An 18,539-nucleotide genomic window follows, 5' to 3' on the forward strand; every position below is an offset into this window, starting at 1 on the left:
TTCTTACTCTTTCCTACGGTTTGTGTTGTGCTTTATCACTCTTTTCTCTCTCCCCTCTCCCCTTCTAGATCTATAACAAACCCTCTCTCTCTCTCTCTCTCTCTCTCTCTCTCTGTTTTTTCTGTATGTTTCCTGTCACAGGGGAAGTGCCTCACCCAGCGGCAGTGTGTTGATGGTTGATGTCCAGAACTGCGTTCTCGAGGGGGTAGTGATTTGGGGGCAGATAGAAGGAGAGATAGAGGGATACAGAGGAGGTATAGTGTGTGTGTGTGTGTGTGAGAGAGAGTGAGGTTAAATAAAGCCGGCGCAGATGAAGAAGGTGCAGATCAAACTCTGCTGAAGAGGAAATAACGCACCCAACGAGAGGAGAACGAAGAGAATGACAGAAGAGCTTGCGTTAAAAAGTTCAGCAGAGGAATTAAGAGCGGACACGACGTAATGACAGCCTCCGGAAAGGTCTGTCCACTTCTGGTAACTATAACTCTTATATGGAACTTATTAATCTGGGCCACTTTTAGACTGATCTGACCTTCATAATGTAAGGGCTTTTCTGTGACATGTCTGGTGGTGGGGGGTAGGTCTATAGTTGGTGTTATATATAAGTCAGTCATTTCTGTGACTAAACGCTATGCATTATTCCAAAACTACTATTGACATTCTCAGCAACCGCTATGAATTATTCAGCAACTGGTCTAATTTCTTCCGTAACAGCTATGAATTATTCAGTATGTACTATGGATAATTCAGGGATGTTTATTAATTACACAGGATCCAGTATGAATTTCTGCTGTGATGAGAATTGGTTACTATTAATGAATTCATTATGAGTTATGAGTCTATTTGGTTTTAAAGGGTTAAGAGAATGTGACACAAACTCTCTATATTTTCTTCACGTTAAAAAAACGAAAAAAACATTAAATCAGAAAGTTCAGAAAACGTTTGCTGGAAAACATCTTTTCTTCATCTTTCTTTTCACTGTTGATCTGTTCTGACTCTCAGTACTAACTTTGAGTGGTGTTTTTCATGAACGTTGACCTTTTTAGTTTTTTTTCAGGTGACGGATGTTGGTTCCAAATGTGTGTGTATGTGTGTGTGTGTGTGTGCGTGTGTGGGGGCAGGGGGGTTACATTTCTCTCTTCTGTATTTTCTCACGATCAGGGTCAGTGTTTCCTCTCTTCCTCCCTCTGCTGTTACAAGAGTGCTGTGTTCCTACAGTCTGAATTTGAAGTGTGAATATGACGTGAATAGTTTAGTGTTTACTCTGATTTATGCAGAAAATACAATCATTTGTTCAGCAGCTGCTCTTCCGTATTGAGTAACCTCTACAAATTACTCAGTAACCACTCAGATTTATCCAGCAATCACTGTCTGAAGTGTTTAGTACCTACTCTAATCTTACGGTAGCCACTGTGAAGTCATCAGTCACCACTAGGATTTATTTGGTGACCACACTGTAACGGCTCTGATTTGTTCAGTTACCACTAGAGATAGTTCACCAGTGACCGACTGTGAATAAATGACTCATGAAATGACATGAATTATGCAACTACTTTTAGTTTGTGAATAACTAGTATTAATGAATGAATGAATAATGAGTATGTAATGAATATCTCTGGTGGACTGTTGTACGACTGTTAAACATCAGGGCTAGTGTTGTGTGTGGGAGTGTTGTATGTTACAAACACACTGCGATGTTTAAGGGCATGAAAGGTGTCTGTGTTCTGTGGGTGGAGGTGAGGGAGTGCATGGGGAGGATTCTGTTTTACAGAAAGTGAAATATAAAACCAAAAATTCTTCTGATGTGATGACTCCAAATCAGAAGACGACTTTTTTCACTTTCAATTATTATTTTTTGGACAAAAGCAAGCTGATACCTTGCAGCCTCCTCATACAGAGCCTTGTTTATATGTTTATGCTGCATTAAATATGTTTATATTGCTGTCAGTGTGAGATATGACTATCGTATTCTTCCTATCATCTGATTTATTACCCACACACCATCTCTCCAGTCCTTTTCCCTCTCTCTTTCTCTCCCAATCCTTGTACCAGTGTCTGGCATTAACGCGACGCTGGACGGGGTTTGGGGGGGGCAGAGTGTGGACCATAATCGAGACCATGTACAGAGCTGTGTTCACTGTTAATGTAAACATTAAATCCTTCTGTGCATTAAACAGTATTAGTGTTTATACTATCTGCCTGCCTCTTCCTTCTGCATCGTAAAATACAGCCATGTTTATAACATTCTAATTATGTGTGGATTCAGATTCTTTAGATGTCAAATATCCACACATTGGCTAAAGGTGTAAAAAGCCCCCGGCATTGCACCATGGAGCAGTGAAATCTTTTACCTGGGAGTGCCCCTGTTTTGTAGATGAACCCCTCAATTCTGACACGTGTCTTTTGTTTCCAGACACCACTGGAAATTATTTAAAATGATTGTAATCCACATAAAACTGCAGTGCCTTTTTGAACAAAACTAATGTGAAAAATCATAGTGGGATTATTGCCATCTCCTAAACTTTCTTTGATTGGTTCATACAAAGGAGATAGAAATGTTTCTCAAACATTACATCACTAAAATTTATGAAGGTCCCATTGATTTCTGTTACTTGTTTTCATGTCCATTGTCATTTCTGTTCAAATTTGTTTATAAACAGAGTCACTGGTTATAAATTGTTTATTTAGAGTCATTTTACTTCTTGTTTTCCAGTTTTGATTTTGCAGTACATAAAACAAACCATAAAATATCTCTTTGTGATTTTGAGAGGGTGTGTTCAATAAAAAATACCAAAAACTACTGACTTCCATTTTTCTTTGGTTATTTTATTTTATTATTTTTTATTTTATTATTGCCATTTCCCTTGCTTTCCCCCAACTTTGGTAAGCACTGATTTATTGTATCTGTTAAGGCTGCTACTGCAACAATGAACACACTTCATTTCTGAATAAATATTGGCTGAGAAGGTGTCTACACACACTGTGGATATCTACAGAAAATCACAACGAGAGCACTAATTTAGCACAAGACGACACATAAATATTTATAAATACTTTCAAATCAGCTTATTAATCGTTTTTAATTGTGTCGTTAGTACATTGAAAGTCATTAATAAGCAGTTATAACACAGACACAAAGGCAAACAGTGATCTGGTGTTTGTCAAATAGTAAACCCACATCCATCTACAGTTAACCCTCAGATCTCACCGAATACTGACCTCACTGTGTCGCCTCCATCAGTCGAAATTAACCATATCAGCTCCAGCACACATTTATTAATGAGTTTAACCCTTTAATAAATTAACAACAGAGAGTCTGTTTAGGCGCTAGTGATAATATGGTGCGGACATTAACTTACTTCTTTACATTGACATTTTCAGTCTGACACTAAGTATCAGACAAAAAAGAGGACACTGTCGCACTTCCCATCACTCAACTCACACACTCACACCTATGGACACTTTGAGTCTCCAATAATCCTACCAACGTGTGTTTTTTGGGAGAGGGAGCGCCCGGAGGAAACTCACGCAGACACAGGGAGAACAATGCCCTAGGTTTAGTTCCTTAATTAGGTTTATGATGTAAGAAACCCTAGCTGCCTGGATCCATGTTTCTGGGACTGTCTTTGGAATGCTAGAAGTGTAAAGCGGAAATGCTCAGCCGTGGTGTTGACTGTTTATTTTGCTCAGTATACACCCAACAAATCCTGGACTTTCCCTAGAGGTTTAGTGCCATACTGAGTGCACTATGTCAGGAGTAGGGAGCCATTTGAGTTGAGCAGGTCTTGTTTACCACAGTGAAATATTTCACGAAGAAGCATTCTGTTCACAAAGGATTTTCCTCCAAACGACGTGGAAATTTAATTTACTGTTTATGAAATATTTATTATTAGCACCTATTGCTACCTGCTACTGACCAATCAGAGCGAGGGGGGGCGGGGTCTAAAAACAATGCCACTGGCGTCACAGAAACTAGGAGGGCGTCCTCACACCAGCAAAAAACAACAGAGTTCAGCAGGAATAATCCAAAAACTGTGCTCCACAGACCGATGAAAGACACAGAAGCAAGGGGCTCTGTCTGAGAGGAAAAAGAGCAAGAAAACAGGCTTTAAATCTGTTTTAATTCAACTTGAGTTCAAAAAGTGCAGCCGTCCATTGAGTGAAGACTACCCTTGAACTTTGTCGGCTCTGAGGACTTTTGTCTTCGTTTTGTCCGCGATATCCGCGGACATAAGTCTTTGCAGCTGCTGTATGGACACTCCACAGTACTTCTGGAGCTGATTCCGACAATTACAGGTGAGATACCCAATGTCTACTGCTGTTATACGTGCTTTTTTCAGTTGGTTTAAATTTCCTTTTCCACTAAAGTCTCAGGGCAGCAGCAGAGCACACATGTAACTCCATTCTTAAAGGGGAACTACACTGAATTTTCAAAATACCTGCAGAAGTAAGTGGTTAAGGTGTGAAAAAAGTCTCCCAGATTTTTTAAATGTTAAGTGCTCAGATGCAGAGGAACAGAACGAGTCAGGATCATATATAAATATATAGATCGGGAAATATAGATTCTAATACAGTATTATACCTTGGATATTCTTTTGTGTTATTTTATCAGCTAAAATCATATTTTTAAAGCTAATTAATTGAGGGAAGTTTTCTGCAGGAACTTTAAGGCAAAATATTCTCCAAAGACATTTCCCCCACCTCCTGTTCCCCACCCCCTCAGTGTAAAGGAATCTGAGTCAGCAAGTTTATCTAGTCTGAATGACTACAGCAAATGTTTAGTGTAAAAGAGACATGCAAAATGCAAACTAGACCCCAACAGAACACAACTACCACAAAATAGAACAGTATAACAGAATACAAATATAAAACATTAAATAAAAAAATTATAGTACAATATAACAATACATATGTAAAACCACATCAGACAACAATAGACAGTCCAACAAAATATGCCTTGATATTTAATACTCCACTATTTCTATGTACAGCCTCAACAAGTGCAAACATGCCATAAAAGCCTTAATTTACTACAACAGCACAGACGTACATGTTTAAACAAATTACACTTCACTCAGGTATTCCCACATTTTCTGGTAAAAAATATCTTAAATTAGAGGAGACAGTTAGGTATTTATTATTAGTTTCATCACTGTTATTACTAGTGATTGTGGTGGTAGTGATAGTAATAGTGCTGTTATTAACAGTACTGTGTTCCTGTTACTGTCGATAATAATAATACTTCTTCTTGGTTTTGTTATGATCTGCTGAAATCCCTGACTCATAGCTAATCTCACCTGTGGGATTTCCCCGTTTTATCAACAACTCTTTACTCTGAAATGGAGATGTTCTCGTCTAATGGATTCTTTCTTAACCCATAAGAGCCCGTGGTGGATATGAGTCACAAACCCTTTACTAGATCCTAAAAGTTCCCTACACAGCTTTATAGTTTAAATCCTGACATCCCTCAGTGACTTTTACTGAATGTCCTGGATGCAGTCACATAACAGTGTGTGAGATTGTGAAATAACTGCATTAACAGAATGATGGTGTGCGTGGTGAGGACATCAAGACCAGAGAAACGCTTATTTTAAAAGTATATTTTTATATATTTATTTTCTAAAAGGTGTGTTCCAACACTTTTAACATTTCAGATGCTTTAGTCACAGTTCCTGTGTCACACACAACCCTCTCTGATCTCATTTAAAGAACAAAGAATATATTTTTGTCACTTTGGGGTTTTAACCCAAAAATAATTACAGAATACAGCAAGAAAAAACTTAACCTGAGTGACATACACCTTGTGGCCAAAAGATTGTAGACACCAGAACGTCCACCATTTCTCCTGAATCAAAGTGTATTAATAGAGAGTGTTTTTCCTTTGCCCAAGTAGCAGCCTCTACCCTGAGACAGCTTTACCACAGCTGTGGGAACATTTCTGTGAGAGCAATTGAAAAATATTCTCTATATACATCAGCATCAACCCAAAACTCTTTAATCTGTGCGTCCTTATGTTGAATTTGAAGAGGAATGTTTTGCTGCTACCATCCCATTTACGCAAAGGTCTGTGTTGGGAAATTCCAAATTTGGTTTGGAAATTCTTTCGAAAATCAGTTCAGGAGCAACTTAAAGCAGTGCTAAGGGTGATCCACCACTGTGGGGGTCTTCACCATTGAAGAACGGGTGGGTGACAAAAAGATCACAGGACTTTAGAGTGCCATTAAATAGTCAGTGGAGCTGAAAAGTGTAGAAACAAGGAGGCCACTCTAATGTTGTGGCTGATGTGTGTATGGGTTATAACTGTTAGAGAAACATACAGTCGCACTATAAACAGCCACGAGGCTTGAAAATCCACCACTTGTGTTTGTAGTTGATGGTATTTTTCAATCAATCAACCTTTATTTTCACTCGAAGGTACACCGAGGGAACCCCTCATTTACGATGTCGCTGAGCATTACAACTTTACCACAAAGGACCTGAAAACAGAAAGAAAAAAAATGTAAACAAATTTTATTATTGGAATTTAAAAATGTAAAGGAATAATGTAAACAAATTGACAATAAAATCAAGTCAAATAAATCGTAAAAGAGAACAAAGCACTTTTAAACTTAGAATAAGACAAAAATATATAAAATAAATAAGGTATAAATATAGATGTTAAACTCTGAATCTGCAAAGTTCAAGAATCTGAAACAAAAATCATAAATGAATAAATAAGAGTGGAACATTAAAACCTAAGACAAACAGGAAGTAATAACTAAAAATAGTAAAGGAAATAATAATAATAATAATAATAATAATAATAATAAAGCACTGTGGTGCAGCAGGTAGTGTCTCTGTCACAGCTTCAGGATCCTAGAGGTTGTGGGTTTGAGTCTTGCTCCGGGGTGACTGTCTGTGAGGAGTTGGTGTGTTCTCCCCGTGTCCTTGTGGGTTTCCTCCGGGTGCTCCGGTTTCCTCCCACGCTCCAAAAACACACGTTGGTAGGTGGATTGGAGACTCAAAAGTGTCCGTAGGTGTGAGTGAATGTGTGTGTGTCGCCCGATGAAGGACTGGCGCTCCCTCCAGGGTGTGTTCCCACCTTGCACCCAGTGATTTTCTCTCATTTTGAAAGCTCTCTGGGGCATAAACAATGTGGTTCAGGGACCACAGAGCTATGTGAGTCTTCATAACCTGTGAACACTGTAAGGTGATAAGCCACTTTGAGAATTTTGCTGCTTTGTGGTAGTAAAAATGAAGTAGTATCTGAGCTGCTACTTTTGTGCATCTATTCAAGCAGTCTTTATTTTATTATTTATTGATTTATTTACTTACGTACCCACACAACAAGGAATACTCTTACTTGAGTATGCGTATGTAATACTCTGGATGTAAGAGAAATCAGCTGTGTGATTTTTTTTCTGCCCTGTGTTGACTGTTGTCACTGAAAGTGTTCCTGAAGATGGAGTTGTTGCTTTGCTCCACGTCACACTCAGCCGCATCATGACTGAGGTAATCTGAGCAGGATCATGTGCTAAAACACTGAAATGTGAACATGCTGGAACTTCCAGGTTTCCCTCAGAGAGAGAGAGAGAGAGAGAGAGAGAGAGAGAGAAAGAGAGAGAGAGAGTGCGTGTGTGTGTGTGTGATACAAAAGTCGACAACAGCACTTTTACTTTCACTTCTCCCTCATTGCCCTGGAGCAGTGATGTTGATAACTCTCAGTTTCACAGATAAGATTACGCTGTATTTGTTTCTTTTTATGTAATCCCTCACTTCTCAGGAGAATGGAATGTAAATTGCTGTTATGTTTATTTAGCTTTAAGCATCAAATCACATGTATCTTCAATGTTATCAGTGAATTACAACAAATGTAAATTTTCATTAAGATTTATTCCAGTGTGTGAGTAAATGTGTGAGTGGCACCCCCTCCAGGGTGTGTTCCTGCTTTGTGTCCACCCTGTCACTCACACAAACTCACCCAGTCACTCACACACTCTCACCTGTAGACAGTTTTACACACTCACACCGTCACTCACACACTCACACCTGTGGAAAGTTTCACACACTCACCCAGTCACTCACACACTGACCCTGTCACTCACACACTCACCCTGTCACTCACACACTCACCCAGTCTCACCCAGTCACTCACACACTCACCCAGTCTCACACACTCACCCTGTCACTCACACACTCACCCAGTCTCACACACTCACCCTGTCACTCACACACTCACCCAGTCTCACACACTCACCCTGTCACTCACACACTCACCCAGTCACTCACACACTCTCTCACAGTGCATTATTTTCATTGACACTGCGAGGTGTGGAGATGATGCTGCAGCGGGAGGAAGAGGAAGTGGAATGAATGGTCTATAAGGAAGATGGCAGTGGAAGCCCTGAGGAAACGCAGACGCTGCAGTTGGGGCAGTCCAGCCACATTAATAAATACTAACACATTCCAGTATTGCACCCACAGCAGGAGGGAAGTGTGCTGTCCACTTCAGTGGAATGTTCTTTTAGGGGGAAGCCCAAGCTTGGTTTTGCTGGGGGAGGTTGTGTTTGTGAAATAAATAATGTTTTCACACGCTATAAACTAGTATGATTGTTTAGAGGGATCATTTGCATATTCCTGTGTTGTTGGCCAATCGTTCTCAGTGCTGGTGGTGGTGTGTTAGTGAGGGGTGAGTGGATCGGACACAGCAGTGCTCTGATATTATACTTAACTCTATTTAAAAAGGGACAAATCATAAACAAATCCCTTGTTCAGTGCATGCGCACATTAATGTGTGTGTCTGAAGCCCACCAACACGCATACAGTGACACAAGGCCCCCTGTCAGCTCTTTAGGGCTGGCTCTGAGTGTTCAGGTATTCCGATATTCCTACGTTGGGTAGATGTTCAGGTTTTAATTTTGAGATCCCACCCCACAGTCAGACCGGTTGATATTAAAGTCCTCAACAATCTATTTACAGTCAAATGTGGCAACACTTTTTGAAAAATTAGACCACCTCCATGAATCTTGAAGTGGTGTTCTCTTAGTGACAATGTGTGTTTTGGACGGTCACTGGCTTATTCAAAGCCCTGGATTATCCCTCAGATCTCAGCACTGTGTCATGGTTTTGGTGTGTGTGTTTGTGTGTGTGTGTGTGTGTGTGTGTTATAATGTCATTGTGCTAATACCATGAAGCAGAAGTGTGTGTGTTGTGGCGATGATGTGTTTCTATAGGATCTTACGCAACGCTGCATGAGAGTGATTCATCATGACGTGAAGATAATGAGAGCTTGCTAAAAGTGTGTGTCTATGTGTTTGTTTGAGTTTTCTCTGGAGCTGGGAAGGAGCCAAACCTCCAATGTTTTTATAGTTGTTTTCTCTCTCTCTCTCTCTCTCTCTCTCTCTCTCTCTCTCTCTCTCTCAGGATGTCTTTAGATGTAGCTGGACCTCCCTCGCCCACTCCCTCTCTCATTGAGGTGAAAACAGAGACTCGTTTGGTTCTTAAGAGTTTTTTACGGAAAGCCCTGTCACTAGCCCCTGAAGATCGTCCTGGGAGAATCGGGGGCGCATATCATGACCCCAACAAATTCAGGTAACACACACACACACACATTTTGAGAGTTCAAGCTGTTACTGAACTAAAAGCTTCTGATATGAACATGTTTTCATTTGAGTCAGAGGAATATTGTGGTGTGGTGTAGATATTGGTCGTGTGATGATTAAATGCAGATGGTTTCCTGCCCAAATTCACAAGCTGCAAATGGTCAATTTAAAAAAATATATATGTATATATATATTTTAATGTTTTAATGTAGCAGTGCTGTCAATATATCAGCTTCTTGCCATAGACATGGGCTATTAGAATGAATACTGGGGAATTGGAAAAAATAAGTTCTAGAGCTACATGTTAAAAACAGTTCAGGCTGAAATATATAACGCACATTGTTAAGTTCAGACTGTAATCAGATTGGAATATGTTTTCGGACGTGCTGGTTGTTTGAAATGAATGATACGTTTGCTTTTCAACAGGAACGGCATAACCTTTAATCATCCTCTTACATCATCAACTCCTTTAACATGGCTAGAAACTGTCTGTATGAACAAGAAAGGGGTGTTTTTGTCCTTCAGCAAAGCAACCTGTGAAGCAATGTCAAAGCATGTCAAATTCAACCTTTCCAAGTCAGATTTGAGTCACGTTCATATGTGATTGTACGCATCAGATTTGCAGACATGCGTCATGAAAGTGAACAGTCCAAACAGATCTCACACGTCTTTTTGCCTGTACTCATTCGCTAAGTGCTGTGGTCATCAGCCAGCACCGGCAGAGACCGCAGGCCGTCTTTCTAAGTGATCCATGCTTCCTAAATAGCGTACAGTGCGGGTGATGAAACCACAGCATCTCCACCAATGCGTGCAGATAAGAGCTGAATATAAATGGATTTGTTTTAGAGGAACTGTGATGTGCTTGGGTGTAGAAGCCGTTATTTAAAGATTTAAATGGTGCGCTACTCAGGATCTAGGGGCCCATTTGGGATGGTGCCATGTAAGCCATACCAGTGTGTGCTTGTGTGCCATTTCAGGTACAGATTTGTTCACATTACAGACAGAATAATGTCACTTACATTTATTAATGTGAACCGCAACTGTAACTAAATTCAGTCTGATTCAAAAACCTGAATTGATTATTGAGGCTTGTTATGTGAACCTAGGGTCCCTCATTGGCCTGACGGAGGTGTAGTCAAAGGTCTTCATGCCCCATTTTGCCTCTTTCTCTGTATTCAACAGTGCGTCAGTGAAGGAGAAGCAGAGGAAGGAAGAGAGTGGCTGGGACTCTCTGGATGAACAGATAAGTGCAGCAGAGGAGAAGAAGCATGGGATTAAAAACCTGATTAAAAGGCGACTGAGACCACATTCAGCAATACGGAATTCGAAGAAAGAGGGCAGCACAGACCAACCGCAGAATGGCACTCTGGAGAGACAGACGGAGAAGGGGCTTCCATCCAAACACGCCACGATCCGGTCGCTCCAAGAGGTGCAGGACGTGTTGCTGCTGTTGTTGTTGTTAGCTAATTTAGGGTTTGTTTTGTGAATTTACGATGGCGGGAGGCTGTGAGAGATTTGTTCTGTTTAAGTGAAGTGTATCTGTATTCATCAAACGTAGCCCTTCATAATTATACCGTTTAAATATTGAGAAATTGTAGTAAAATCAGATGACAAACATATTTTCAAAACAGCACTGTTTTTCTTGTTTTTCTGATCTCCTGCAGGATGAGAGATCCTCTGCGTCTGAAGAGGAGGGCGAGCGGAAATCGAATGAGAAAAAGAAAAAAAAGAACAAATTAAAATTATCACAAATTTTTAAGAAGAAGAGCATAAAGAAAGAAGACGAGCGTCCGGTGAGGCCAGTAAACCTTCCAATTGCTGCTGTGGATGATGAGACTGTTAAACCTGCCCTGTCTCCATGTAAGTTACACACACACACACACAGAGCAGGTTAAATGACTGAAAAATATTTTCCTCAACGTCATTGCAGGAGCCGTTCTATAAAACCCCTGAAAACTGATCTGGAGTCGTTCAGAATTTATTACTGAAACAGGCTGAAAAATGATTAAACACATTCACTCAAACACACTCTGTCCTTCACCCTCTCACTCACTCTCCTGCACTAATCAGCACCGCTCTAGAAACCATTTCTGCGCCTTCACTAAACCTTTGATAAAGTTTAAATAAACTATGCCTAATAAACTTAAATATAAAATTAAAAAGTACATGTACAAAAAAAAAGAAATGTACAAAAACTGAAGAGAAGGACTGTCCTATGAGCGCCCACGATGAAAAGATTTTGTTTTGTTTTAATTAAGGTGAAATTGAGAAGATAAAATGATCTGTTATCAATATTGGTGCATCCCTAATATATATATGAAGCATTACACTACCCATGACCTACACATGTCTTTTTGAGCTTTATGTGGAATATTGATCATAGATAAATAGTGGTAAATCTGGAAATATATCTAGAATATAATTTGTTTGTAACAAAATGTTCAAATAAATTGGGAGTCATTCTCTTGATCAGTACAAACAAACACCAACAAAGTGCCCTGAGTCAGAGAGCAAACTTGAGATTCACCCTCAAGGGACATCATCTTATCAATATAATGTGCAATTATTCGTCATTGTACAGTGTACAACGAATTGTGTCTTCCACATTTAATCCGTCTGTGGCAGTGAACACACACACTAGTGCGCTAAGGGCTGTGAACACACACCCAGACCGGGGGGCAGCCATCCCTGGTGCCCTGGGAACAGTTGTGGTGTCGGTGCCTTGCTCAAGGCCCCCTCAACCGTGCACTGAGGAGGAGGACAGCGCTGTTCCTTCACTCCCACTGCCCAATTTTCCTGCCGCTTGTGGGAATCCAGTCAGCAACCTTTCAGTCCCAAGCCCTCTTCTGTAACCATTAGTCCATGGTTGCCCACAATGCCCATCTTAGTGCACACTGAATGTTAATATGTTACAATGGAAAGTGAAAGATGTGTTTTAGACCAAAACATAAAGTTAGGTGTAATTTTCCTTATGAAGGAGCATTGATCCAGTTTTAGAGTTGTGATTTAAGACTAGACTGTGTTTGTATGCGGTAAGTGTTTGAACAAAGTTGTCCACAATGTCAGCTTTACAAGAGAAAGGTTCTGAGTGTTCGAAAGGGAGTTCAGGGTCCACAGTGTAACAACATTAAAATCAGTTCATAATTTCAGACTTCAGACAGAAATGGCGATAAAAGCTTTTGCAGCAATATGTAAAACACTGTTACAGATATGTGTATGTAGAAATATATCCACCTGATTATCTGCAGCCCACCCTCCTGAGTTCTACGATGGAGTGGCTAACACCTTGGACAGAATTGCTCAGCACAGCGTCAAGAGGCTTTCTCCTGTTAAACCTGAGCCCGTCGAGCCCAAAGGTAACTCAGCTCTGCTTTAAATCAAAGCCCAAACCTGTTTGTCTCTCTCTCCCTGAGTTGCCTTCCCTCTGGTCTCCACTGAGTGGAGCTGCTTCTCTCTTCTCACTCCACCTTCTTTTTCCCCCTGCAGCACACGACAAAGAGGCAGTAATTCAGGCGCTGGTTCAGGTGCTGATCACTGAGGGGGATGCCATCAATGAGAAGGTGATTACAAACTCTCTAATAGTCTCCAGTCTGGGTTAGGTGACATAGAAATAGCTGCTAATTCCAGTTTCAGTTCTGAGAATTTAATTTTCCATCTGAGAAACAGCATCCTATGTAGTCGTCCCCATTACCCTGAAAGAGAATCAATTTACGTTGCTGTTATGGTTTGTAGGGGACAATTTAATGCTGCATTTCAAATATATTTTTTACAACTTAAGAACAATGGTGGTGCAGCAGGTAGTGTCTCTGTCACAGATCCAGGGTCCTGGAGGTTGTGGGTTTGAGTCCCGCTCCGGGTGACTGTCTGTGAGGAGTGTGGTGTGTTCTCCCTGTGTCTGTGTGGGTTTCCTCCAGGTGCTCTGGTTTCCTCCCATGCTCCAAAAACACACACTGGTAGGTGGATTGGAGACTCAAAAGTGACCGTAGGTGTGAGTGTTTGAGTGAATGTGTGAGGAAAGCTGATACAGTAAAGTGAGGGTTTAAAAAGGCACAGAAGGAGTAGTTTAGGATCATTTTTCCTGCAGCCGCTTCTAATCCAGTCGGTCGTACGTGTCGTGATCATGACGCATGAATCAAAAGCGGCAGTGTGAAGCCAGGGCTGGACGATACGGCCAAAATATATATCACTGTCACACTCACGTCTCGTCTCGTCTCGTGTTTTCCTGTTCTCAGCACATGGCTTTGTTTTGTTGTTGTTCATAGCTCCGCCCTGGTTCCCCCCTAGCCCCACCTTAGTCCTGCCTCTGTCTCGTTATTGTCTTCAGCTGTTTCTCGTTTGTTATTGTATTTAAGTCCCCTTCCCTCACTTCCTGGTGTCGTTCATTGTTCCTAGTTTCTTGTACCTTGCTCCTTGTTTCGCGTTCGTTGTTCTTTGGATTGTTCTTTGTATGTTCGCCTTGTTCTTAGTGTCTCTTGCTCGTTTCCCTTGCCCGTTTCATGCCCCAGTCGTGTTGTGTTTGTTTCGTTTAGTTTTGTTAAATAAAGTCTGTGTTCTTAGCGTTTGCGTCCGCCCTCCGTCAGTCCGCACCCCGCACCCCTTACAGTCACAATATATTTCTTAGTTTCTGTCGATACGATATAATTCTGACATCGATATGAGCAGTATAAAATCCACTGGAAAACTTCCAAGAACAAACCAGAAACATGACATCATCATCAAACAACCACCTCTTGGCTTTGTCAATATTAATATTTTTAAACTAACTTTAAAACTGAGTGCTGAACAGATGACAGCGCCCTCTAATGACCGTCAGTCAGTGACAGATGCAGTAAATGTGTACTGAAATAATGAAAATCATTTAAAATTGCGATATATATTGACGTTGAATTTTTGTCCAGCCCTGTGTGAAGCCCCACTATGAGACGAAGAACAAGGCCTGAGGTTTGAAATTTTGCTGAGAGAAAGTTTTAACAACGGGACCTTACTGAGTTTTACTGAACGCCCCTGAAATAAACTAATCTGTTCTAATGCCAACGACAGGGCTGTTAAGTTGCTACTAGTACTCTGGTGCATTTTTAGAACAGCGAGAACGTTGTCTGGTGAACATCCTGATTGATTCCTGTGTGTGTGTGTGTGTTACAGATAAACTCCAACCCGTTGCTTCGTGCCTCTCTGAATCGCATGTCATACCCATCTTTCGCAAAGCTGCTGGACTCATGTGCGAGTGAAACTGTGGACCCGCCCCTACCAGCTCCGGTCAGCCCAACGCTGCACCGTGTCGCCATCTCCATGGAGATGAGTCGCCGTATTGTCACGGCAACTGGGGTTCGGCAACGAGCTGAGGGTTACGCTGAGAGATACATGGAGACATTCGCACCGTGGGTCAAGAACCACGGAGGATGGGTGAGCAGCACTCTATCTCTCTTGTGTTTTATTGTTTGTGTCTCTCCCTCTCTCTCTCTGTGTGTCACTCCTACCTGCTTAGGTGCTTATGAATCATAAAAGCCAGTACAACTCATTCTTAATATACTAGCTGCTCCACAGCCCAGTGCTGGGAGGCTTCACACACCTCTTGCCCACACTATAGTCACTGTGACCTGAGACTCATCACATGCTGTTAGTACTTTCTGTGGTGATTTATACAGTGTTTGTGTTTAGTCGAACACCTGCCAGCAGTGGGTGCAACTTATGTCCGGTTCAGACTAAACAAATTTAGCCCGATTTTGTTGTTTCTGACAAATACCCAGTGCCTGAACTGAATGTGAGTGTTGGACGAGGAGCGGTCGTGTAGCGCGACATAATCAAAGATCAGCAATGTGTGACACCCCACAACTCCCCGAGGAAAAGTGGAGTGTTACAATTGTTTAAATCTTTTGTTTGACATCTAAACCCAAGCAACAGCATGAATGAAGAGTTGTTCGTGTCAAACGTGTAATGCGCCCAGTCTCTCGCCCGAGACACGGCATGAACCTGGTGAAAGACAGAAATCGTGTATCGTGTAGTCTGATCCCAGCATTCAAGTGTCTCAGTGCACTAGTCTCTGCTTCATGTGCAGTGTCTGATACCACCACAATGTGGCAGCACTGAGTAAGTGGCCACATTCAGTTTCATTTTCCATGTTTCTTTTTATCCACAGGAAAGTATTCTCCAGATGGAGCCGCTAGACTACGACTGAACGCAGAGTAACACAACATCAAGAATGAAGTGCTTTACCTCATCTGAACGTGAACTTTACTGTGACCTCTGAGGAGGCGATCAGCATGAACAATAACTGGTGTTGGGTTTCTATAGATATATTTATGTTTTTTAAAGTACTGGTACAGTTTTAATGTACCCTTTTATACCAGAATATAAGTTATATAATAGAAATGCTACCAGCGTGTTTGTGTTTATTATTGGATGGCAGCAGTGCCTTAGAAGTTAGTGAAGTGGGCTTGGGACCGGAAAGAAAAATGGGGGCGGGAGTGAAGAACCTGTGGCTGCCTGCTGTTTTAGGTGTGTGTCTACACTCTGCCACAGATGGGTTAAATGCAGACATCAAAATTTGTGGTTTTGATGTAAAGTGACTGTAATGTAAAAGGATTTTGGGGGTATTTTTACATTTATATGTTAAAAAAGACAGAAAACACTGACAATAAAAATAAGCAATCGTTTAATTTATTTAATAATAGTTTATAGAAAGAAGCAGCAAATATCAAAACAGGAAAGTGTTCCAGAGAAATTGATGAAAAGAAGTGTTATGGCGCAATATTATGATGACTGCTGCACTCTGTTTATGTAAAGCTCAAATGTAGGGTCTTGTATGGCACATAAACAAGTGACAAAGGAAATGTTTTGGGCCACCATATGCATCCTGAACAGCTTCTTAACACTTCTGCATCAGAACTACTGTCTGCACCTGTACAGTACTAAATGATCACCATTTTCCAAAACACACTCCATCTGTTGGTGTTTTGATAGTAGAGAATCAAATTTCCTGTGCATGTTAAACTGAGTTAGCATTTGGTGACTATGAAGGCCACTGTATAGTTCATTAAATCATTCAGTGACTCTTCATGGCCCTGGGAGTGAAAAAAGTATCATCCTGGCATCAGGAAAAAATAATTCTTTTTAGAATAAAGCTCATAAATACTACATCCAATCCTGTAATACACACTGATCAACCATAACATTATCAGCATCTGCTTGTTTCTACACATACTGTCTATTCTCTCAGCTCCACTGATAATACAGAAGAACTCTGTAGCTCCAAAGTCACAGAGTTTAGTCCATTTGCATAGATTGTTCTCTCATTTCCCCCTGTTCTTCAGTGCTCAGGACCCCCTCAGAGCAGGTCTGATGTGGTGGTGGATCATTCTCAGTGCTGCTGTGACACTGACATGGTGGTGGTGTGTTAGTGTGTGTTGTGCTGGTGCAAGTGGATCAGACACAGCAGTGCTGCTGGAGTGTTTAAACTCCTCAGTGTCACTGCTGGACTGAGAATAGTCCACCGACCAAAAACATCCAGCTGACAGCGTCCTGTGTCACTGATGAAGGATTAGAGGACGACCGACACACACTGTACAGCAACAGATGAGCTACTGTCTCTGACTTTACAAGGTGGACCAACGATGGAGGAGTGTCTCACAGAGTGGACAGTGTGTGGACACAGGGTTTAAAAACTCCAGCAGCACAACACACCACCACTGGGTGGAGGAAAGTAACGAAGTAAATGTAATTCATTAAAATATTTATGTAATGTGATACGTGAATTTAATACTTAAGTACTTTGTTTGTGTATGTACTTTACTGAATTAGTTTTATTTTGCTTTTTTACTTTAACTCCACTACATTTACAAGTCAAATAAGCTTTTTGCTCCACTACATTATAAAAATCTTCCCTTCCTTTTGGTTTGTGTGTGAATAAAACTGTAACGTGTCTGAACAAATCGCCCTGCTGTTGCCAGGAGACGGATGGATACAGTCGGATCACTAAGACAATCGAACCTCAAGTTTCTCCACATAAAACAAAGTAATAAGAAAGGCAGACTTTTTATTTTAACTGCTGTGTGTATTTGAGACTAAGTAATAACTTATTTCTGTTCTTAGAACCATTATGGATTAGAATTAATTGAGTCAGACTATTATTCATTCATTTGACATGGTTTACAGATCTGTAAATGTCATTAATCACTCCAAACCAAGGGTGAGGATCGGTTGCACGTTTCTTTAACAATGTACAGTATAAATTAACACAAAACCAGAAATATTCCAAAACTTGAAAATCAGTACAGAGAGATAAACAAGTCCAAAAGCAAGTCCAAAAAACAAAATTGAAACATATTTAAGAAACGGACGTCTCAGAATTGCAGAAATAGCTCAAAGAATTGGCCTATGTTGTAACTATGAAGACAAATCAGAGCTTAAAGGAACTCCTTTGTTTTTACCTTAAAATAACAGCTTTAAAATGATTGTGATGCTTCACTGAGCTGTAATATAGAGAATAGAGCCTCTGTCAATGCTAATTTTGGCTCAGCACTACAGAAACTGCACTTTTGGAGTGGGTTGGCACATTTTTCTGTATTTTTTGTTTCTTTAACATTTAAAAGTTGTTTTCTGTTCACATTTTTGAGTTCATTACAACTGGAAAGTTATACAAAGGAATTATATTGCAGTGTAAATCGTCATGTGTGAGACATGGAGCTTGTGAACATAAACAAAACTGAGAAAACAGCTACAGTCATAGATACCCTTTAAAGTCCAGCAGCTTTGTGAAGGATGGGTATTGCAGACGATTCAGAGAGGTACGAAGCACTGGATTAGAGTTTATCTGAAACACACACACACACACACACAGGAATCAATCTGAATGTTCACCAGACAATGTTCTCGCTGTTCTAAAAATGCACCAGAGCCCTGTTGTTGAAATGTTAGAAAAGCTTTGTTTAGTAAAAGAGAGTTCAGTTTAAATTCAGTCCAGTT

General features: G+C 40.7%; 1 protein-coding gene across 3 annotated transcripts; it reads left to right on the forward strand.

Moving 5' to 3' along the window:
- Window positions 1-318: 318 nt before the first annotated feature.
- Window positions 319-17,448, forward strand: bcl2l12 (BCL2 like 12). Of its 3 annotated transcripts, none has more exons than XM_066642306.1 (8): window positions 319-471; window positions 9,400-9,567; window positions 10,761-11,007; window positions 11,243-11,438; window positions 12,827-12,934; window positions 13,065-13,138; window positions 14,721-14,981; window positions 15,715-17,448. In XM_066642306.1, exons 2-8 carry the CDS (start codon window positions 9,401-9,403, stop codon window positions 15,751-15,753), a joined length of 1,092 nt encoding a protein of 363 aa, XP_066498403.1. In that variant the 5' UTR covers window positions 319-471; window position 9,400; the 3' UTR covers window positions 15,754-17,448. The 3 variants fall into 3 exon arrangements, with proteins under 3 accessions (XP_066498403.1, XP_066498404.1, XP_066498402.1); XM_066642307.1 differs by having other exon boundaries at window positions 327-456; XM_066642305.1 differs by lacking the exon at window positions 319-471 and adding an exon at window positions 4,017-4,293.
- Window positions 17,449-18,539: the final 1,091 nt, after the last annotated feature.

The sequence above is a fragment of the Hoplias malabaricus genome, chromosome 13 (assembly GCF_029633855.1).
Source record: "Hoplias malabaricus isolate fHopMal1 chromosome 13, fHopMal1.hap1, whole genome shotgun sequence".
Classification (NCBI taxonomy): domain Eukaryota; kingdom Metazoa; phylum Chordata; class Actinopteri; order Characiformes; family Erythrinidae; genus Hoplias; species Hoplias malabaricus.

Excerpts from the sequence above, each read along its gene's own strand:
- bcl2l12 (XM_066642306.1), top strand. The coding sequence starts at position 9,401 with ATGTCTTTAGATGTAGCTGGACCTCCCTCGCCCACTCCCTCTCTCATT. Across the intron at positions 12,935-13,064 it reads TGAGCCCGTCGAGCCCAAAG|CACACGACAAAGAGGCAGTA; the intron begins GTAACTCAGCTC and ends TTCCCCCTGCAG. Across the intron at positions 14,982-15,714 it reads TCAAGAACCACGGAGGATGG|GAAAGTATTCTCCAGATGGA; the intron begins GTGAGCAGCACT and ends TTTTATCCACAG.